Raw genomic sequence first — 24051 nt, forward strand, 5'->3', positions numbered from 1 at the left:
ACATTTGCTAGCATAACTAGCCAAGAAATCACTTGCTACAAATGATATAAGTACATGTCATCCTGGTCCCTACAAATCAAATCTTGGTTAGAGAAATTATACATTACAATCTTCATCGGGGATAAGGATTTCTATGATTTCAATCTTTATTGACTGCATGCTAATCATTTATTGACTGCATAGTGCATGCTAATCATTGAGAGGATGGAGTTTCTTCAAGGTAAAGAGTAATATTGTGTAAGATTGTGCTTGTAGTGGCGAGAAAGAGCATAGGGATATCTTGGACGGGGAAACGGGTAGTCTAGAAGCATTAAGAGGCGTTAATCTCAATAGCTACTATGGCTATTGGAAAATGATAAAATTGTTCTACCGTTCTAGTAGATGGACTCTTCAAAGAATCACATTCAAAGGTTTTGGAATTAGAATTGTAAAGATCCTAAAGAGTTTTTGTCCATGATATGGTATAGCGAAATTTCCACTTCATGCAATTGTGGAGCATACATGATGTGATTTTGGAGGTTCCACGATCAAATAACAATAATATGATATAACAAAGTATGAATCAAATAGTTGTTACTTATTATATTAAAAAAATATATTTGAGTTTCTAGAAGATTAGAAGGCTATCCTAGTATACACATATGTCTGCTTAAAACTTGATTTTAAAGAAAGACAAACATTAAACTAAACTGTCACATGAGCCTTGCTTAGCTAAAGGAGAATAGAAATATTGTAAATCTCATTTTTCAAAAAGACTGTTGGTATATGTAGGTAGCTCCAACAGATGTTAGAATGAATTGATATAGGGGCTATAGTGGTTGATGGATGCAATTCATTTTGTCTTAATTGAGAGAAATATGTGAAGGAGATTGATTCTCCAAATAATGCATTTGTTGGTTGTGAATGAAATGGAGCTTTAATTTTATACACAAGGGTAGAATGGAAAATATTTCTACTCTAGGTCTTTTAAGGCTACTCATTTTCTTTAGAAGGTAAAGAAAGGTTGAACTTAAAAAGTTGTATAGAATCCATACAAGATTTACAAAAGTTGGGTCTCTTCACTTTGAAGATATTAAAATTTATGGCATAGAATATTTTGAAACCATTTGCAAAAAGACTAGAAGGAATCACAACAAGAGCTAAAGCTTCAAAGTGTGATTAAGCTCATTATCCAAGTAAAGTATTAACTAGAAACTCGCATGCACTGTATTATACTTCTGATTGGTTATCTAAATATGGATAAATTATAGTAGGAGGTACTTGAGGTTAGAGGTTTTCCCATCACCTCAAGTTAGTTTCTCACTCGAAGATGGTGTTTAGCATGAAAAGCATTTTTTTTCTTTCTTTTTTCTTTTTTTATGTTGACAAATCTAAAGAATGCATATATTATGTTGTCTATCAACAAATAGGAAGTTCGGGAAAAAAATTTGTTCTCAAGAATCTGATTAACAACCTCTCCACTCATTCACCATTCAAAGATTCATATGCATGCATGTTGTAAAATTTATCTCATGGAGTACTTACTAATTCTACTCAAAAGTACTTCCCATGTGTTTTCTTTGTTCTTGATGAGGTGTTCTATCATGGGGTATTTGAATATATTTCCTAGTTTGATAGGAAAGGACTCATTTTTATAGAATTTGTCGCTTGTGGCCCTTGTCCTATTTATATACCTAGATTACTAAGCACTAGGAACCCTATATTATAGGCAGAGTTGAGACCATCCTAATACCTACAACAGTTTTGTTGTATGCTTTGTATCCATTAAGGTCAAGAAGTTTAATTTTTATACCATGAATAACTAGGAATGGGAAGCCAACATTCTCTGTCTACTCCCTTTGGTTGGTCTCCTTCAACCCTCTAAATAGATCAACAAATATCTCTCTATTTTGGGTAAGGCTATCTTACCCATCCCACCATATTTTGTTCAAAAACAAACTATGAGGGTAATAGAAACATTTTGAATCGCTTTCTTAAGCTAGACCTTAACCATAGAAACTTCTACTACAAATCCTATGTTCTTATCATTGTGGGAATTGATCCTGAGGGATTCTATTAGTGAACCTAAATTGGGGCATTTATGTTCAAGACATACAAAGGAGTGTGTTACAAGCTAGGGTTGTTGTTGCACCAAAAGATCAATCTATCAATGCTTGATAAAATAACTAGATTGATAGAATACAAGAGTGGTTAAGTCATGTCACCAATTGTGAAGGGGAACATTGGTGGTTAGTCCAACAATCCCCCCTCAGCATTCCTTGAGGAGATTTGAACCTCTGACCAAGCTCTGAAACCACTTGTAACAAGCCAAGGTTTCCACTACACCAAAAGATCTACATGTCAATGGCTGAGACAGCCGCTAGAATTAAATAGTTATGCTCATTTCCATTTACTTGAGGAATGGTTATGAGGCATATATATGGCTCCTATTTTGATTGTATGTCTAGATTGGAACTCATTTATACATTTTGAAATATTAAGCAAGTGAAAACTTTTTGCATTTCCTATATAGTATTCATTACAACCCGAGCATCTTGTATTTCTTAGATTGAACAAATGTTTTAATTAGTGTAACTAGTTCTATGTTTTTCTTAGTTCTTTATTCATGTATATATGTTTGATTTATTTTAAAGTTCTGGTGTTCTCAGTAAAATTTAACATGTAACTGCACAGTTAGTGGTAGTTCTAGAGTTTGAGCACAAAAGTGCCCCTATATTGGGATTTCACCATAGAAAACTAACTTTTATTGGGGGAATGAAGGAAAGAGCTATGTACATTATGTTCTAATGGATGGTTTGCAAAGAAGTCTCATTTGTGAATTTTGCAAGCAACCCCTATGAGAGCAGTTAGTGTGCCTGATTAGGTACATGGCATAGCAAACAAAATAGATTGGGGGAGTGGATTAGATAATGTAAAGGAATGATCCATGAGTTTTGGTTGAGGTATGAGAGACCGTGTGCATGGTTGAAATAAATTCTTGAATCTATTTTATCTCCTTTGTACAAGAGTATTAGTTGATTTCCTTGTGTAAGATAAAATAGGCCTAATTTAGGGTTAGTGCATTGTACAAAGGGTAGTTTTCTGAAATGAATAAAATATTTTAGGTATCCCAAAGGGGTATTTGATATGGTCATCCACAAATTTATAGAGAAAAGTCTTAAAAACTAAAATTGTAGGCCTAACTAGGGCTCAATCCTAGTAGGTCATTCTTTCTTGTTGATGAACTTGGTAAAATATGGCTTCAAGAAACTACCATGTTGGATTGAATTAAGTGTGATACAAGGTATTTAGAGCCATTCCAATCTTGAATGAACTAGGGAAGCATTTGAGAAATTGTTGAGAAACCATATGAAGAGAAGTTAGATAGAACTAGTAGTCTTTACCTATGTTGATTGGGAATTCATAAGAGAAAGTTTGTAGGGAGGTTAGGTCCATTGAAAATCATGAGGATTTGTGTCCATAGTATGTAATAAAAGTCCAAAAGGCAAAGATCTTTTAGAAAGAAACAAAGAAATATTGAATTCCTAGGGCCTCCCTAACTTTTGCATCCTAATTATTCTTATCTTTCTAGTGAGCTTCTTACTCTACATGATTGATTTGTTTTTTTTTGACAAATTTATTCTTATGGTTGTAGTTTTATTTATAGAGGTTGGTTTCTTACTGTTGAAAACCCTATGTTACATTTTTTTTCATTCCTTGGTACTATTACCCTACAACTTTATTTCAACTTCTAGTTGTTTCAACCAAATTATGCCTACCAATGGTGCTTTGTTTCACTAAGGGATTTTTTTCCTTCTCTCTTTTCCATCTCTTTTAAGTCATTTGTAGGTGGTGATGTGTTTGTTCTTTCCCTTCTTGTGCATACATACATACATACATACATACATACATACATACATACATACATATATATATATATATATATATATATATATATATATATAATGTTTTTCTTTTCTATCTAGTGATTTGATATCAATGTTCATTCATTGGCCCTTTCCTTTGTATGTCCTATAGAGGTGGAGTCTTCTCCTCTTAAGGAAGATATTTCTCTTCAACTTATGTATTAAGTCTCATTAGGGTCATTTCTTCCACTTTTTTGGTTCCTATTTAGGTGGTGACATCCTCCTACGGATGTCAATATTTTCCTTGTGGAAGAGTTTGGATGTAGTTTTTCTGGAGTGCCTCTCTTCCTTCAAGTAGTTTCTTCCTTTGTAGTTCCTATTGAGTTGCTACCTCTTCTATTAATGTGGAGAAGGGAATTTTAGAAGAGCTAAGATTCAATTTTTGAGGAACCTATATTAGTTATTCTTGATGGCTTTGGGAGCAACTTGAAATGCATTTTAAAGGTTTGTAGACCTTTTGAAAGCCCCCTTTTCCTTGCATGCTCATGGTGTAGTGACAAGTCCAACTATTCCTTTTTCTACTTTTTGTTTTATCCTTAAATATTTAGAAATTAAGGATATATGAGCCTTATTAAAATTTACTTTTTAGTTAAGAGGGTTTGGAAAAAATATTTTAAATGTTAGAGGTCAACTAATTCTATAAAAACCTGTTGGATTGAGTTGAACAACTTTAGTCTATTGTTGTAGCATCTTGAGCTTTGATTGATTAGTCTCCTTTAGGTTGTTGTTTTAAAGTTTCTTGTGGTGTTATTGTTTGGTCATGATATAACTTTTTCTCCCATTAGTTAAAGAAGGGCTTCATATCCCACCAAATATTTCTTGTAAAGACTTTTGGGCCTTCTTTAAAACATATTTTACCTCAAAAAAAAATGTTTTCTTATAGTTGAGAAACATTATTCATAATGTAATATTTTTCATTCTTCTGAAGTTACACTTAACAGGGCATTTTGGTGCAAATGAGGTCTTTTACCTCACCAACTCATCACTTTGGTCCTATCCACAATACTTTTCCCAATTTACCTAGGGTACTCATGGCATAGTTTTTACTTTACGTCTTAAGTAATAAGATTAAGATGCAATCATGTGTCTTACTATGGTCCGTATAAACAAGATGTTCTATTTGGAATAATAACCATCATAATTAAGCTACAACCAGTCCATCATTTTCAACCTTTGATAGAATAATACATTTCTTTAATGTTGCATATCTCTTTTTCTTCCATTGAAGAAATCACTTGATTTGTAATGGTCCCCATTTTTCTTTAATAATTTGTCCATCCTCTAGGGGACTAGATACACTAAGAAAATGTTGTTAGTATAAATAAAACATCTTTTGAAAATGATGAAGGGATACAAAACTTCACGCTTCTTTTATCCTTGAAAGCTATTCACCCCTTTCTAGATCTTGCAATGAGTAGCAAAATTTATCTTTAGAAAGCCATACTAGTCAATAGAGATTATGTGGTGGCCTAGTAAGGATAAGGTATAGATTATTTTAACAGTATGAATATTCAATTCAACCTCATATATAATAAATGTTATTTTATTTGCATCATATTTTTTGCTTACTTTTTATTTTGTTCAATAGTTTTTAGCATCAACTTTGTTTTACTCACTAAATTCCTTACAATTTTTTAATTCTATAAAAAGACACCTTCTAATCTTGTATTATACTTATTAATAGTGAGAATGTATATTAAGAATATTCATATATATTATAAGAATAAACCTTCAAAATCTCAAAATCGTGAACTTCTTACACATTTACATTTATATAAACCAATTTTTACCCTATTTGTAATAATTATTGTACTAGAAAACCAGAATAAAGGCAACCTAAAACACATGATTCAAATAAAAGTTGTGTACTTTTAACAAACAAAAGAACATTTCTAGCCTAATGGAGAAAATCATGGAATATTTATAAAGAGCTGGGTCCCATGATTGAAGAAACGACATAATGCTTTTCTCTGGAAAAGCTGGAGGAAAAGAAACCTTATGATCATCTTTTTCGTAGCACTATATCTGATCAATAAAACTGGCAGACATGACTTTTCTGAACATGCTCGCCAAGTGGACTTAACCAATAAAAACAATTCCATACTAACAGTCGCATCAATCAATACATGTAATATAATATCATACATGTAATGTAATATCAGCCACAAATTAAAGAATGGGCGAACCTCAGAAAGTGCAAATGAAGATATTTAACATAATAATAATAAAATATTTGTATTCTCATTGTTGTCACTGTTTCTAGTTTTTTGATCAACATATCAGATCACATTATAGTATTTAGCAAAAACAAGATCTAAATAATAAATAATAAATAATAATAAACAACCACAATAACTAGAACAAGTTTAAGAAATTAATATTCTAAACGCAAATTCTGAGTCAACAGATTGAACACAATCAATTCAAGTACGAGCAACTATATTCTGAGGTGATTCACAATCTGTAGTGTAACAGAGAGGACTCAAGGGCCTTAATCAGAAAACCATAAGAAGGTAAATGCTTGTTGAGTTTTTCTCTAACCCAAAACGAAAGCTCCTATACCTGCAAACCCAACCCTAAAAGAATAGGTTATCAATGAAGTCGTACCTTGGTGATATAAGGGACAAGAGAGCGCAAGGCGTAGAGTCTCTCATTCAGCTTTCTGCGTCTCTTCCTCTCCGAGACAAGATTCCTAGTCGCAGTCGAACACTCCCATGAGTTCATCCCACCTCCACTCCCATCAGAAAAATACTCATCTTGTTTCCTTGTAAGCTTCTTCCCCTCCGTTTTCTCCACTTTTCCATCCCAAATCAGGACTTTCGTATTCACATTTTGCAATACATTTACATGGGTGTCCTCCAGAGAAGTTGGTATAGATTCCACGTCCTGCCAGAGATCATGCAAATGAGGAGGAGGAGGAGGAGGAGTTGTGCAGCTCCAGGAATCTCCAACACCAACATTAAGACCACAAGCGATTGATGAAGAATACAGACTGCCGGCGCCTTCAAAGAGAATGCTGTCCAGATTCAGATCATCGTCAAACTCCATTTTCTTTCCAAGGAAGAAGAAGTCTATTGTGTGGTGCCCAGATGCATTTGTGAAGTTAAACCCCAAATGATCGCGAGTGCACAACAAAGGCTTCAAATTCCTTCTTGACTTCCCGGCTTGTTGCCCAATATAAAACATTATATTTGGGGTTGCTGAATCTGTCATGTCGTCATTTTGTTTGTGATTGTCACGGCCAATCACATTTTTGGTCACGTTTTTTCTACAGCCATTATATGTACAGTGAATAATGGGCCTGGCATTAATGATATTTTATTTCAGATTCCCTTCCAAGCAGAAAGTAGTCCTCCTACCACCCGGTCTGCGCCATCAAAGGGTCCCATTCACATCTACCGTGATCGGAGAGCACGTATGTTATTTCATCAGATCTAATCACAATTAGATATATTGGAAGTCATTGACGCAGTAACTCGTTGCTAATTAAAATACTTCTATTGATGGAGCGTTTGTCAGGTGCTTAGTTTAAAATAGATTACAATCTTTTTCGTTGCATTAATGTTCAGGACAAAAAATTGAGATATCCCATAGATTAATGGCATAACCCATATCCAAGAGCTGAAAGCCAATAGGATTTTGCAACGTTAAAAAAAAAAAAACTCATGGAAAGAGATCTATGTGACAGTAAAGCGTAAGCGATGAACCCAAAGGTTCATACTATATTTCACAAGAAAATCTAGTAACTTGACAAAGCTGTTATCTTTCAAGAGAAACGTCTAGTAGGTTGACAAGGTGTCATGTCCCCTTTTCAAATAATTAAAAAAGAAAATCTTTGCTAAGGCAGGCAGGCCCAAGAAAGTGAAGTTTCGGAAAAAGGGGGTTAATCTTTGGAAACCGTTGGACTAATAAATGAAAATTATTATTAAAATAAGTTTCATTAACCTCTCTTGGACGTGAGTTACAGTTATGCCCTCTTTTAAGGGGTTTGGAGGCATTTTGGGCTCATTCCAGAACTTGATTTTTGCTGATTCTTTGTTATTCTTCAGAGGCTGCCAAACCTGTGGAGTAGGAGACCCAAGAACGGGAGTTTGCAGGTTTCCAGGGAGACCCAAGAACGGGAGTTTGCAGGTTTCCAGGAAGGCTAAGAACGGGAGTTTGAAGCCATTCCATGTGCATGCTCATACAGAGTTTGCCTTTGTGCTGAACAGTGCAGATTTGTGAGTTTCCGGGTGTATTTTTGTAAGAGTTTGGTGTTTCCGGTTGAGTATTTCATATCAGTTTTGGTTGCTGCTGTATTTTATACTTTAAGCTGTTAAAATAGAGCTGAATATATATATTGGGACGTGATTAAACTTCTGAGATAGATTATTAGTGTTCTTGTGGTGTTTCCGGGCATATTTTGTGCTATTTCGGGAGCCCGATGAGCATAGTTTTGGTCCTACATTTTCGAGCTGTTGTGTAAAGGCTATACGGATCTGGAAATGTCAATTTGTAGGCTGTTATGCTGCTGAAAGTTTTGTAAAAATTTCCATTTTCAGATTTATTAATAATTTGTGAAGTTGTGAAGCTTTTAGCACTATTTTCAACATACCCGATTTGGGGTTTCTTGAGGAATTTGGTGGATCTTTGGGATATTAGCTGTTTGATTTTAAAGATCTGATTAGAGTTTGGAAATATCATAAAAAATCAGAAAAGGGACATTTCAGTGGTATCAGAGCCATGATCTTGCCAGCCTGAGGGTTTGTAGAAGTTTGTAGGTCAGTTTTGACAACTACCCAGATCTTGCATTTCAGTTTTGAGAACTACCCAAATCTTGCATGTCATAATTTATGATTGCATGTTGGTTCTAATCAGCTGCATGTCAAAATTTATGGTTGCATGCTACTTCTAATCATTTTCATGTTAGTTCTTGGTGAATTTGGTGGTTGTATAAGTTTGCATTTCAGTTTTGACAAGTACCCAGATCTTGCATGTCAGTTTTGACAACTACCCAGATCTTGCATGTCATAATTTGGTGGTTACATGTTGCTTCTAATCAGTTGCATGTCCAAATCTATGGTTTCATGCTACTTCTAATCATTTTCATGTTAGTTCTTGGTGAAGTTGGTGGTTGTAGAAGTTTGCATGTCAGTTTTGACAACTACCCAGATCTTGCATGTCATAATTTGGTGGTTGCATGTTGCTTCTAATCAGTTGCATGTCCAAATCTATGGTTGCATGCTACTTCTAATCATTTGCATGTTAGTTCTTGGTGTTTGAAGAAGTTATATCCTTTTGGGGTTACACTCTACTTTATCCAGAATGGACAGGTATAGTACAGAGTCTCAGAGGGAACAATCTTGGACAATTGATAGCCAGAATCAAAATAGTAGAAAGGATGGTTATTTAGACATTCGAGATAAACTTATGAAAATAAGCCATGACATGTCTAAACAGTTGGTTGAGCACCACCGTATAAATGACATGTTATCTGACCCAGCTAAGGTGGATAAGTTGACTGGATTTCTATTTGGCAGATTTTCTCACAGGACAGATGACACAATTCCCAAGAACTTGCATGAGGAGTTTGAGAAACTAGTTGATAGCCAGGTAGAGGTCTCAGATTCTACTCTGCCACAGGAGGCGGTGGGAAAGGATATTACACAGATTGATAGTAACGGTCAACTTGATACTCAAATTGAGACAATTGTTTACAGGTCATCAAAGGGTGATGCCACAGGTATTCAGGATGGTATAGTTACAACAGGCAGTGACTACAGTGTAGTGGGTTCAGATGATGATTATGAGGATGTTGTTGTGCAGGATGGTGAGATACCTGGTAGAGATGAGCAGACATTGAGCATTCATGACTTTTCTGAGAAAGAGTATCAGACACAGTTAGATGCTTCATCACATGAGGTTGAGGCTGGTAGTACTTCACATGATTTGTCCAGCCAGCTGAAGGTGAACAAAGATAGTAGTGTGACTTCATTATCTCATCATGACAGGTATGTGGAGTTAGTTGGTATTGGTCATATTACTCAGGTGAGGAGTTTGCTTGAGTTACCAGTTGATTCTAGTTTACGGATATGGACTCGAGATTGTTATATTGGCATTTGGGATTCAGTTGACTGGAGATCTTTAACACTTTTTGGTAGCAGTATTTGTTTGGGTGCTATCATGGATTTGATTAGCAGATTACACAGTGTTGTCTTTTCTTGTGCCAGTATCTTGTTTGATGTTGGTATTAGTTTTTATACACCAATGTTGGGCTTTGTTCATATATCCAGTCGGCCATACTTGCTGGAATGTGTTGATGATATTTCATATTTGGTAGTGTGTATAGATGAGTCCCAGGATCATATTGGCATTGATGACATCCAGAAGGATGCAGTGGGCAGTTTTGAAGACTTAGTTTCCTTGGGTATAGAGGAGTTGGACAGCAATGCTAATGTTTTTGATACTCTGTATGTTGATATGAGCTTTAGATTTGATTCACAGGATATGGATGGTAATACTCTAGAGACTAGTAACTTTGAGGACACTCCTTCAGACAGTGCATCAGAGGAGGTTTGTAGGAGACAGTCAAACCAGTGCCATCATGTGTCTAATCAGTTGAGAGTTAGTGACCAAGACATTGCTATCACTTGCCAACATTTTGATGCTGCTCGTCAGTTGTTAGCAGTTTATGGATGGGGTTCTCCTACTAGTGATGAGCAAGGAGGAAGTTATCTTTCCTTGACAGAGATCCACTCTTTATGGGAGGCTATTCGGATTTTGAGACAGAATTATATGCAGTTGGTAGCCGACAGAGATTATCTTATGGAGTGGGGCAGTACAGCATATGATGCATTGTTGGCCAAGGAAGATGAGGTGAGTGAGCTTACTGAGCAGCTTGAGGTGACTTCTGAGATTCTTGAGAGTACACAGTTGGCTCTCAAGGAGTCACAGTTTCATTTGGCTAAGGTGACCATGGAGTTAGAGCGACTACAGTCTTTACCTAATTCTATACAGTCACAAGCTGTGGTGTTTGGTGATCCGAGGATGTCCATGGTCGAGATTGTTAGAGACAGTGGAGATGGGGATGCATCCATCCTTGATACTAACTTTGGCATATCAGGTTCATTCCCACTAGAGTCAGGTTCAATTGAGTTGGGTGCTGTAGCAGATTTTTGTGGTGTGCCTGACATGGTGGTGACCTCTAGTACTAATGGCACGAAGACTAGAGATGTTGTATCAAAGACCATGTGTGATGTTGGTGAGCTGATAGTTGGCATGGTCCCTACTAGTAATACTACTCCCTTCGCAATGTCTTCAGAGGTAGTAGTCAGTTCCAACTTGGTTCATGATCGATTGCAGTTAGTTACATCTGGATTGCAATCTGAGCCACTAACTGAGATTGGTGCATTCTATCGGCATTACACTGTGAGGTATGCTCATCTATCTACCTTTGATGACCATGTTGATGAGATGATGATACAGAGATGTACTTTGGTTCCTAGTGCTTATCATCAGTTATGGGATAGTTTGATGCCTCGGGATGAGAGTTGTGATGGGCATGACATGGTGATAGGTCCCGCAATTGACAGGTTGATAATACATGACTTAGAGAAGGAGTTTTGGAGTGATGCTTTAGCAGGTGTTGTTATTGATTCTACTCCTTTGGCTATGACATCTCTTGACTTAGCTGGTGATCAGTCACAGTGGGTTGTATCACTTCTTCATGGTGAGCTGTTGACTGAGGTTGGTTTTTTTTATCAACATTATATTGCAGGGTATGTGAATCAGTTAGCATTTGATCCTTGTGCTGAGGAGTTGATGGCAAACAAATTTGGTTTGGATTCCATTTCTTACTCTTTATCTTGTAATGTCTTTTCACCATCAGCAGTGTATGGGAGTTATGGTTATGAGATAGTGGCCGATGATTTGCAGAGTTGTGTTGACTGCAGGAGTTGTACAGTGTGTGGATTCTCCATACTTGGTATAGTTTCATTCGAGAGGGTTCACCATTGTTGCAGAGTTGGATTGTACATTCCATATAGGCCAGTGGGATGGGTTGATGGTATTTACTGGGTTGGTAGTTTGATTTGTCCACTTTACTTGGGTTCTGATGTTCTAAGAGTTTGTGCCTCATGGGTTTTTGATTGTGGTAGTGGTGATTTCGGAGTTTGGTTGAGCTATAATTATCAATTTGATTATGGATTCCTCTTGGTCATATTGCAGAGGATATTGCAGGAGCCTGTGTTAATTGGTAGTAGTATAGTTCATGACTACATTTGGGATCCAGGTGGATTGATTGGTTTATTGTTCAGCCATTGCTTGAGGACAAGCAATGATTGGGAGGGGAGGACTTGTCATGTCCCCTTTTCAAATAATTAAAAAAGAAAATCTTTGCTAAGGCAGGCAGGCCCAAGAAAGTGAAGTTTCGGAAAAAGGGGGTTAATCTTTGGAAACCGTTGGACTAATAAATGAAAATTATTATTAAAATAAGTTTCATTAACCTCTCTTGGACGTGAGTTACAGTTATGCCCTCTTTTAAGGGGTTTGGAGGCATTTTGGGCTCATTCCAGAACTTGATTTTTGCTGATTCTTTGTTATTCTTCAGAGGCTGCCAAACCTGTGGAGTAGGAGACCCAAGAACGGGAGTTTGCAGGTTTCCAGGGAGACCCAAGAACGGGAGTTTGCAGGTTTCCAGGAAGGCTAAGAACGGGAGTTTGAAGCCATTCCATGTGCATGCTCATACAGAGTTTGCCTTTGTGCTGAACAGTGCAGATTTGTGAGTTTCCGGGTGTATTTTTGTAAGAGTTTGGTGTTTCCGGTTGAGTATTTCATATCAGTTTTGGTTGCTGCTGTATTTTATACTTTAAGCTGTTAAAATAGAGCTGAATATATATATTGGGACGTGATTAAACTTCTGAGATAGATTATTAGTGTTCTTGTGGTGTTTCCGGGCATATTTTGTGCTATTTCGGGAGCCCGATGAGCATAGTTTTGGTCCTACATTTTCGAGCTGTTGTGTAAAGGCTATACGGATCTGGAAATGTCAATTTGTAGGCTGTTATGCTGCTGAAAGTTCTGTAAAAATTTCCATTTTCAGATTTATTAATAATTTGTGAAGTTGTGAAGCTTTTAGCACTATTTTCAACATACCCGATTTGGGGTTTCTTGAGGAATTTGGTGGATCTTTGGGATATTAGCTGTTTGATTTTAAAGATCTGATTAGAGTTTGGAAATATCATAAAAAATCAGAAAAGGGACATTTCACAAGGCTGTTATCTTTAGTGAAAATTCTAGTAGCCTGTCAAGGCTGCATGCCTAGCCAATATGTATCCAATACAGCATCATTTTGATTAATTAGTGTTTATATTAATGTTTGGTCATTTGGGTTGTCAAGTTTTGTCTTTTGTGTATTAATAATTGACTTTAATATGCAATAGATATGTGTTTTGTATAGATTTATCAGTTTGGAAGACATGTATAGTGTTGAAAGATGTTACTACAAACAAGAGATTGTTATCGACACGAGCAACATGTACAATATTGTGTTGTCCTTGATGAGTTGTGTTGGAGCCATGTGTATCATTAGTGCTACCTTTGATTATATTTTAATGGATATATTATATTTTAATGGTAATGGACATATTATTGCAAATAACATCAACCTAAGTCTGAATAACTAATGTTCATAGTTGGAAATCAAAATAGTTTGATTTATAGTTCATGAGTATGTATTCATAGTTGGAAATCAAAATAGTTTGATTTATAGTTGATGAGTATGTGTTGATCAGAAGCTCATGGATGAATGTCAAAATGTTTGTTTATCAAAAGTTAATAGTTCAATGTGAAAATGTCTTATTAGTAAAAGTTCGTGGTTGGATGTCAAAATATTCTTTAATAGAATCAGATGTTCTAAAGTTCATTGCTGGATGTCAAATGAAATTGGTCAAATATGTCGTTTTACATATTGGATTCTTTGTCTTAGGGAATTATATTGCATTTATCTACATTTGCCAATTTATGATATCATGGCTTAGAAGTTAAGTTTACAAAGCTTAGAAAACAATATATCCAAATTTTCAAGTCCTTTTGCAGAGAAAGTTAGAGATGACTAAGCACCATGCTGAATTTTAACAATATAAAAATGCTCATAATTTCTCTACATTTCAGTATTTTCTCTTTTGATTTGGATAAATTATTCATATTGCTTGTATCTTACTTCCCTTCATGTTGTTGATGATCTTTTTTTTTACTAGAAGGGTAAAATAGATTTTGATTGGACTCAAAACCCTATTACAAGAATATTCTAAGAGGGATTTGGAACCTATCTTAAATAAATAGTTGCATAAATTTTATCATTTTAGTACAAAAATCAACCAAATGCACAACAACAACCAAAAAAAAATCCTCACACTAAGTACAAGATGAGAAAACACTAGTATGAATACATACAACTCAAAGAGGTGTTTTCCAAGGATCCCTTAGCCCCATAAACAACAGATGAAGGGTTTTAGCAAGCATGCTCTCTTAAGCTAAAGAAACGTGGGTTTTAACAAGACTCCCATAACCTTTGTTTTCACTAGGACCAAATAGAACATTTACCAAATGCTAGAAGAGTTGATAATCCAATCACCCTTAACTTTACTAAGGGTTTCACCAAGATCCCCCATCTTGACATGTTTCAAACTAAAGAATATGTTAATCTCTATAACCTAACAATAGATTAACTTCTTAACAGATCACATAGAATAGGGACACAAATATTATTTATATATCTTATTTTTGGCATCTAATGTTGGAAATGTAAAAGTCTAACTGAGAGGAGAGGGGTGAATCAGTTACCACAAAAATAATTCTCTATCCCTAGATGTCAATTCAAACTTTCCACTGATCATGCAATATTTTCCAACTCGGTTAACACTAGAATATTACTAATACTCGGATAACAAAGCAATCTTACAATTAAAAAATTGTTTTAGCCTTTACTAACTTAGTTGCAGGAACATAAAGCATAAAAAAAATTACATGAACACATATGAAACCAAGATTTAATGTGGAAACCCAATATGGGAAAACCACCATGCAACTAGTTACAATATTTTTCACTCTTCTAAAGTGGGCCCTATTAGGAACCAACCCTGTTAAAGGTTTAAAAACATATTACTAAGTATGACCTTTTTAGAGGATTTAGATCACCCTATTAGGAGTGGTCTGGTTAGAGGTCTTCAAGCACTTCGATCTATAAAAGTCACCTTGTTAGAGGATTTACAATATGACTATTAAGTCAACTTTCTAAAGAGATTTCTTTACCACTACAATGGTTAGAAGGTAACAACAATTTGACCTGATTTATGAAGCAACTATCTTTGCAGATTCAAATCTTTTTTCTGGCTCTCTAGATCCTTACTGATCAGATGTTCTTTGTAGCTTATCTTTCACACTTTCCTGCTCTACCTTTGCCTTCACTCACCTATCCATCTTATTTCACATTCCACTTGTTTATCTTATCCTCACAACTTGACCTTTCTTATATATCATAAGATTGGACAAGTTGGCTTAAATACCCTTCCAAATAATCAATAAACAACCAAATAGTTAACCTCAATCAATTAAATAATAGACAAATGCATTTTGATATCACTCAGTCAATACCAGGATTGAACACTCAATCAACACTATGAGTCCTTTGATTCCTGACCACTCGGTTAATACTGCAAGAAGGATTCCCTTCTTTAACCAACTACTCGATTAATGTTGGAAGTTCTTCTTGACCCAACTGCTCGGTCAATACTTAGATATACAAGGTTGATACTGCAAACTCTTAATTTCTTAATTAATATTGACATTTGTGTAACATCAATGACAACATACACTTGAAGAATTATTTTCAACAACTAATACTCTGTGTTGATTAGCAACTATAAGAAAAAAAATGAAAACTCTCAAGAAACCAATAATGAATAGCACAAATATGTGAAAGAAACTCAAAGTGGGAAAACCTGCTTGATCACACTTTTATTCAACTTCAATAGAATGAACTTGTACAACATATGAAAATATTTACATAGCAATTATCTTAGCCTCAAAACCAACTCTTTATCATAACACTCATACCCCCTCTCAATGTTGCAAGGAACTTTCTTCCTCTCAATATGCCATGAACTCTCTTCCTCTCAAGATGCCAAGGAACTCTCTTCATCTCAATATTCTCTTAAAAAATTATTCCTCTCAAAATGTATTTGATTCTTCCTCCATGATCTAATTTATATATTTCTGTCTCCAAAAGAACACTCCTATATATTTAGAATACTTTTGTATATTTAGACAACTTTTCCAAATTTATAGATGCACTTCATGACTTATCCCTATTATAAAGAAGCTAGTAATTATACATAAAATTAGAAGAAAAAAACAAATTGAATTTTGGACTTCATAATTCATGCTAGAAAGTTGAGCTCAATGCCTAAAAAGGAACTAAACATGCAAGTAACATGTTGATACCTTCCAAGCCACAACAATCAACACCCTCTCTTAGTGAGGAAGGTGTCCTGCAAAATACCCAACTTATCCCTAAAGTATACAATCTTTCCCTTCATTCAAGCCTTGGTCTAGATGGAATATGCACAACCTACTTGTTTGTATGAATGCAGTACAATTTCACTGTCTCTTTCTTAACACAATCTCTAGAACTAATACTTGATCTTCCTCTCTCTTTGGAATTGTTGAAGATTTCATATTTATTTTTCAATATATATATCCATGTCTTCCTAGAGAAATCACCAATGAAGTTAATGTAATTTACTTATATCCAATCAAATATACCATTGGCATATTTAAACTTTTGATCACTTGTCTTTAAACTTGTCTTTGACATATTTCCATAGTGTACAACCCTTTTACACACCATACTTCTTAACCTTCATGTTAGGAAACCTTGTGAATATTTTCTTGATATCTATGTCACAAAACTTATTTTCTTACATATAGATTAAAGCTCTAATACCATGTTAATTTCTACAACCCAAAAAAAATTAACTATTCAATAAATTACATAGAGTAGAAGCAATAATATTAATTACACATCTAATTTCTAATAGCTAGTACTCTAGGTTAATTAACAAAAATTATCAATGAGAGAAAACTCTTGAGAAGCTGATAATGAATAAAACAAATATGTATAGGAAATGTAAAGTGCGAAAACTAGGAATCACACTTTTATTTAGCTTCAAGAGAAATAAATCGTATAAAAGACTACAAGATTTCCATAGCTATTATTCCATCCTCACAATCTACTCTCTATCATAATACTCACTCTCCCTCTCAATGTGGCAATAAAATCTCTTCCTCTCAACACACCTTGGAAATCTCTACCTTTCAATATTCTCTTAGAAATATCTCCCTCACAAATTATCTTGGAAATATATTCTTCTAGACATATTTTCTAAATTTAGACATCTTGCATGAATTATCTCTACCACAAATAAGATATGAATTTTACATAAAATTAGGGAAAAATAAACTAAGCTTTGGACTTCCTCATGCATGCTAAAATATAGAATTCAACACCTAAAAAGGAACTCAATATGTGTAAGGAACATAGAAACACCTTGCAAAGTACAAAAAATAATAGAAGATGGCCAAAGGCTATGTAAAGGATTTCCAAACCTTTAAGATAGGGTTTTAAATGGATTCCATAACCAAAAATAACTTGGAAACCTAATCAACCACATACTAGTCCTTTTTGCACGTACAATATTCCTCACCAACTCAATAATAGAGGAGCTCACCTCCATATAAGTAGTTTAATAGAAGACAACCAAAAGAGAAATCAAAACCATGTTTGAACCTACACTCTACAACCATGTTTGAGATTAGACCACATTGATCAAAGAGAAATATATTTCCAAGTGTAATATAGAAAATAATAGATAAAGGACATAAGAGAGAAGGATAAAAATGACCCACTTAAAAAGAAAGTTGAAAAGATATAGCCCACCTTAATAGGAGGAAGATATGCCACAAAATGAGCCTAGCAGTACAAAAACCTACCACAAAAATGAAAATCCCACAAAACCAAAGGGAAAATACAATATTGGGCACCGAGAGGTACATACACAACCCAACCAAAATAGACCTTGAAAAGAAAACATGAGGCCAAGAACAACCCAAAGGACAAGGCAAGGAACAACCCCACTAAAACTAGCTCATCAAAATAATGATAAGGCACAAATCCAAACCACTAGAGGGTCCCATGAAACGCAAAATAACACAAACAAAAATAGGAAGAATAGTCCCAAAGACAAAACCTCATTAGCTAATCATGTCCAAAACACCACCCACCCACATAAAAGCCTAAAACTTGAGACAAAAGAACTATGTAAGGGTTGAGAAGGGAGGTAGAGAAAAAATCACTAGATAAAAAAAAACACATGAAAACCTAACCCTAGGAACAACTACAAACACAAATCAAGTGATGAAAAGAAAAAAATAAAACCCCAAAAAAATTCCCAACAAATATGGTGATGAGAAATAGGGTAAAGCTAGAACAAGGCATAACCTAGCCACAAAAACCAAAAACCCCACTCTCTCCATACAAGAGGACAAATGCAATAAAGATGCAAGGAACATTGAAAAAAAGAGAAGTTTCTAGGAAAGAAGAAAGTTAGAAGCCTAGATAAGGCACCACATAGAAGACATAAGCCACAAGAAAAATAAAACATCCACCCACCTACAAAATAAAAGAGACACTGACAAACAAGCCTACAAATACCCACTATCTTCAGTTACCCCATCTTTCGAATAAAATGTTTCATCATCCTTTATGTTGCAAATAGAATCCCTCAATCTTACAATCATAAACCCCTTTAACTCCAATTTATTTCAAATTTCAAAATTATTTTTTGATGATTTATTTTGATTAAGTAAAAATAGGTTTTGAAGGACCTAAAACCTTTTACAAATTATTAGATAGAATAAGAAAAGAAAGCCCACGAGGAATTGTACGTCAGCACTAATACACAAAACTAACTAAGACAAGAAGCCTTAATACAACAAACAAGAAAAGATAGTAAAAAGACAACACCAAGATAGCTATAGCGTCTTTAGTAGATAAACAACCAAATCTGCAAGGATATTCATATTCACAATAAAGGCCTTCAACTCATCAATTTCTTTGTCTTCCATAACCTCTGTCTTCTTTGAATTATCCCTGGTGTGCTTACTGGGGCCTTGATCCTCTTTCATTTCCTTAAAACCTTGGATTATCCCATGTTCCATTTTGTCCAATAGAGTTTTGATGTTGTCCGCAACAGTCTTCAAGATGGAGTAACTTTGGTCTGCAAGTTTTTTAACCACATTCTTAGTGTTGTCAACTATTTTTCCCACGACATCCATCTTTTTCTGTATATCCTTCACCATTTTTTCCATAACTTCATTCTTCACTTCTAGAGGTGGGACTCTCTTCATTAAATTCTTGACTTCTTCCACATTTCCAATAACATCAAAGAGTCTATCCAGATGGTGACCAAGAGTCCTCTCACCTCTGGTAGTCCTGCTTAGCTGATCAAAATCCCTCTTGATATCTTACATGTTTTCCTTCATACTACTGATATCTCTATCCATCACACCTGGATTTCCAAAGATACCCTTCATATACCCTTGTTCATCATGGTCCTTTCTCTGATTCAGGTTTTCCTCGTCCATATCCATAGTGTCTCTTTTAGTATCCACCTCCTTGATACCTTTGTCCTCATCCTTCCCTTGAGATAGCACATTCTTACCTCTTAGCTCCTTCTTTTTAATCAGAGGCTTATCATCTAAGGGAATGTTCATAACTTTGTCAGTCTTCTTCGCCTTAGTCTTGGTAACAATACAAGTTTTGCCTTCATTTTTCTTCCCTATAACCTCCTCAAGATCTTCATCAAATTTTGTTTCCATCTCATAGTCCACCTCCTTGCTCTTCTTTTTCTTGGTAGACAAGCACCTAGGTGAAAGGATTTTCCTCTTCTTGTCAAACATCTCATCTTCTTCCTCCTTCGTTTCCTCTTCATAAACCTCATCCTGATCACTCCCCTCAGTATCACACTCCAAGGTTTTTTAGTAATATGGGGTCTGTCCACTTCTTTCACTTTAAGGAGATTCATGATCAACACCATCAAACCCTTGTGGCAAGCATGATCCCCCTCAAGGTTGTTCTGAATAACTAAAATGGTATTATCTAGTGACTACCTCAGGTAGAAAGGGAAATTACTTCCAACCCCATGCCTAAAATGATTTACCAACATAAAGTGGTGCCAAAAATCTTTGTAAAACGACCATGAAGGGTTAGGTATTCAATCACAATAAACATAATAAATCTCCATGGTCTGGAGATGGAATGAGGGATAAAATAGAAGTTGTCAATTTTGACCAACCTATTTCTCTCCTTGGTCGTCTCTGCAAACTTATCAACAACACAACTGGACAGCTTCCTATCCCTGTAGAAGTTGATCCCATTCATGTCAAGATCGGTGGCTTCAGCTATAATATCCTCCATGACTTCTAGATTCTCTAGTTTCCCACTAGGATGATTCCGTTCTTCCAAGTCTTGATAAACTAGTGGGTTATGGTTGGGTTATTTCCCTTCAATTTCTCCATGAAGCTTGTAAATTGACCATGTTCTAAAATATCCCAAATTTTAATATTCTGCTTCCATTCCTTACAACTTGTAGGCTCAACCCTTTTTCTCTTACCACCCATAATCCTCAAATTGCAATTCCTCACTATCTTATCAAGCTCAGACAAAACTAAGATCTTTATATTATAATAACAACAAAGTGTTCTCTTATGTAGAGATAACCACAATCCATGTGGTAATGAATGAGTTGTATCTTCAAATATAATCATAACCCACAACTCCCCAATCCTACGCAAATCATAATTGTTCCTAAATGCTATTTCCATCATTATTAAAACTCTTTTGCATACTTCTAAGCCTTTTGTACTCTATCAAGGATAGCCCATCATTAGGGATATTGTCACCATAATTTCATATCATTTTTGTATGGCTTTTGCATGCCACGTTCGCAACCCAATCAACCACTTTGTTGGTTTCTCTATAGTTATGAGTGATAACACATTTTGCAAAGGAATTAATCAAATTACTAGCCTTTTACATCATATTATGGATGGTCCAAGAGGGGTTATTAACTTTATCAAGGCATTTAATAATATTAAGGGAATCCCCTTCTAGCCAAATTTTCTCCAAATTCATGCTCTTGGAAAATAGAAGACCATATAGAGCCACACTAGCTTTTGCAACATGACTGGTTTGATCTCCTATGGGAATAACCATAACACCCAAGCTATCTTGATTTTCATTTCTGATAATAACACCATAACCCGCTATTCCTAGGTTTCCCTTTAAGGCCCCATCAAAATTAATCTTATACCATCCCTATGGTGGACAATCCCACCTAACCAAGTTTCTAAGGTTACTATCATTCTAAGAGTAACTAATTCCTTACAAATTCAAATTTTTAATCACTTTGGCTTCCTAGTCAGCTTGAGGCTCTTGACCTTTCCCAGTTATCCTAATATTCTCTATCACCATATGCTTAATCTTATGAAATATCTAATTGGAAGTAGTCTCCTTACCCCCAAAAACCCTATCATTTCTTTCCTTCCAAACACCCAAACATAACTATGGAAGGATGAAAACCCATAAATTAATAAGCAAAGCATTGTGAGAAGGAGACTTCCATGATAAGAATAAATCTTGAATACTGAGGGGGAAAATCCAATCCACATCCAAAAGTCTACAAATCCTCTCCCATAACCTTCTAGTGTAAGAGAAATGAATGGTCAAATGATTAATCAATTCTTCTGCTTCCTTACAAGGATAACTCATGTCGACAAGACACATGCCCTTCTTCATTAAATTGTTAGTAGCAAGGATTTTATCCTATAATAAGATCCAAAAAAATATGTTAACTTTGGGTGTCAAGCCTTTAAACTGGGATTTAGCCCAGCAAGGCATATGATAGTCTTCAAAAGTATTACCATACAGAGATGAAACAGAAAACAATCTATTTGGATTAAATTTCCATACTAAAGCATCATCATCCTAAACTAAAAAGATAACATTCAACATTTTGTTAAGGTCAATAAGAGCCTCATCAACTCTGGTAAGGTTCACCCAATTATCTTCTTCCCAATAATCAGGAACATATGTCCCAAAAATAGTCTTACATTAGTTTATATACTCATTCCACTTGTGATATGAACTCAGAGCATGATCAAGAATCCATATGTTATCCCAAAATTGAATAGACTTGCCATTTCCAACCTTCCATCTTACCCCTTTATTTATAATCTGCTTGTTTTCTTGAGCCTTCTTCCAAATCACAGAACCCCCTTGAGCATTCTCACTACTAAGGAAAATATTAAAGCCTTGATTCTCTGTGTTATATTTATTATTCCATATGTATTTTCATTCTCCATTTTCATTATATAATCTCCAAATAAGCTTAGCAAGTGAAAAACAATTCATGCTATTAATCTTTCTTAGACCCAACCCTCCTTTTTTGATGGGCATACAAACCTTATGCCAAGAAATCAAAGCCATTATTTTCTTCTTTTCCATCCCAGTCCATAAGAATTTTTTCTGAATTTTTTCAATGGCCAAAGCATACTTCCTAAGTATTTTTAAAACACTCAAAGCATACAAGGGCATGTTTTGTAAAGTGGATTTTTGAACAAAAATCTTACAAGCCTAGCTAAGGAGGGATCCTTTCTAGCCAGCTAACTTTGAGTGGATTTTGTCAATGAGGGAACTCCAGGAGGACTCATGAGGGTCAAGACAAAGAAGTAAACCAAGATAAGACCCTGAAAGGCTACCACTCTCACAACCCATAATTCTTTTAATTTTGTTTTGTCTATTCACATTAACATTGAAATATATCAAGCTTTTGTTCCAATTAATAATATGTCCTAACCTACCCATAATCCTCAAGAGCCTTTTTAATATTTCTTGCATTTTTTATCGAGGCTTCTCCCATCACAATAGAGTCATCCACACATTTCTAATGAGAATAGGATAAATCCTTAGAAGAAGGTTTTAAACCCACAAATATGTATCAAGTATGATTCTAATTTTTGTAACTCATTAGTTTTCATATGATCCTTTGTTCTCTATGCCAATTTATTTGCACTAGCTAAATTAGATGTGAGAGTGTGAATGAAAGGTTCTACAATATTTTTTTAGTGTCATAAGAGGTTCATGTACTCTTCATATTGTGTCTTGGTATAGTTCTAGTTCTATTTGGTGATTAGATTGAATGATTAAATGGCTAAAGGGTTATTTTTCCAATGTGGAATATTTGTGCCAATATTTTGTAGCATGAACTAGCTTGGAGAACTATGTAAATATGTTCCAATTTCTATTATATCTTGCCTCAAGGTCCACTCTCATTTTTCCTCCACTGAATAAGTGCTTCAGGTTGACTATGAGTGTAACTTCTAGAAAGATGAATTGAGTAAGTTATATGTGATGGATGCAAACTGGGTAATTACTAAATTAGTCAGTGACACAAAGTTAAGTGAATTGAATGTTATTTTAGATTGGTAATGAATTGACTGATTCAAACTTATAACAATGTCAAATGACATGGTTAAAACAACACCAAATAATATTTAAAAACTTTTAGTAATTGCCAACTTTACAGCTTTGACTACTATTTAATGATAAGATTCATCTCTACCTATAACACTGTTACCTGTTAAGCGCATAAAAAATCACATAGAATAGTAAAATAATTCACACAATATTAACACCAATATTTATATTAAGTAGAAACCCGATTTGGATGAAAACCATGGTGTGATATAATGTTTCCCACAAATGTTGTACTCTTCTACAATACACTCTATTAGGAGCTTTCTTGATAAAGGGTTACAAAACACTGTCAAGTGTACCTTGTTAAAGGATTTTCCTCTAGATCTATTAGGATCTTTACTTTTCTAGGAGTAACCTTGCTAAGGTATTTCAACACTCTAATCTAAGAATGTTACCTTGTTAAAGGTTTTATAATAGATCAATTAAGGCCACCCTTTTAAGGGATTTCAACTATTACAATGGTAAGAAGGTAATAGAAGAAAACTGATATATAATTTGCACTATTGTTCTATA

The 24051-nt window shown here is 34.9% G+C and overlaps 1 protein-coding gene across 2 annotated transcripts in view; it reads right to left on the reverse strand.

Moving 5' to 3' along the window:
- Positions 1-24051, reverse strand: part of LOC149554082 (transcription factor bHLH35-like) — an 89831-nt gene that overhangs the window by 15236 nt on the left and 50544 nt on the right. The window contains exon 1 of one of the 2 annotated variants that reach the window (XM_089789420.1): positions 6513-7133. The exons of the other annotated variant lie outside the window; for it this stretch is intronic. Coding sequence (XP_089645546.1) covers positions 6513-7118 — 606 coding nt within the window. The 5' untranslated portion in view covers positions 7119-7133. Of the gene's footprint in view, positions 1-6512; positions 7134-24051 lie in introns of those variants that run through there. 2 annotated transcript variants of the gene reach the window in all.

This window comes from Cupressus sempervirens, chromosome 6, assembly GCF_028749045.1.
Source record: "Cupressus sempervirens isolate cs-2001-9-10 chromosome 6, ASM2874904v1, whole genome shotgun sequence".
In the NCBI taxonomy this organism is placed as follows: domain Eukaryota; kingdom Viridiplantae; phylum Streptophyta; class Pinopsida; order Cupressales; family Cupressaceae; genus Cupressus; species Cupressus sempervirens.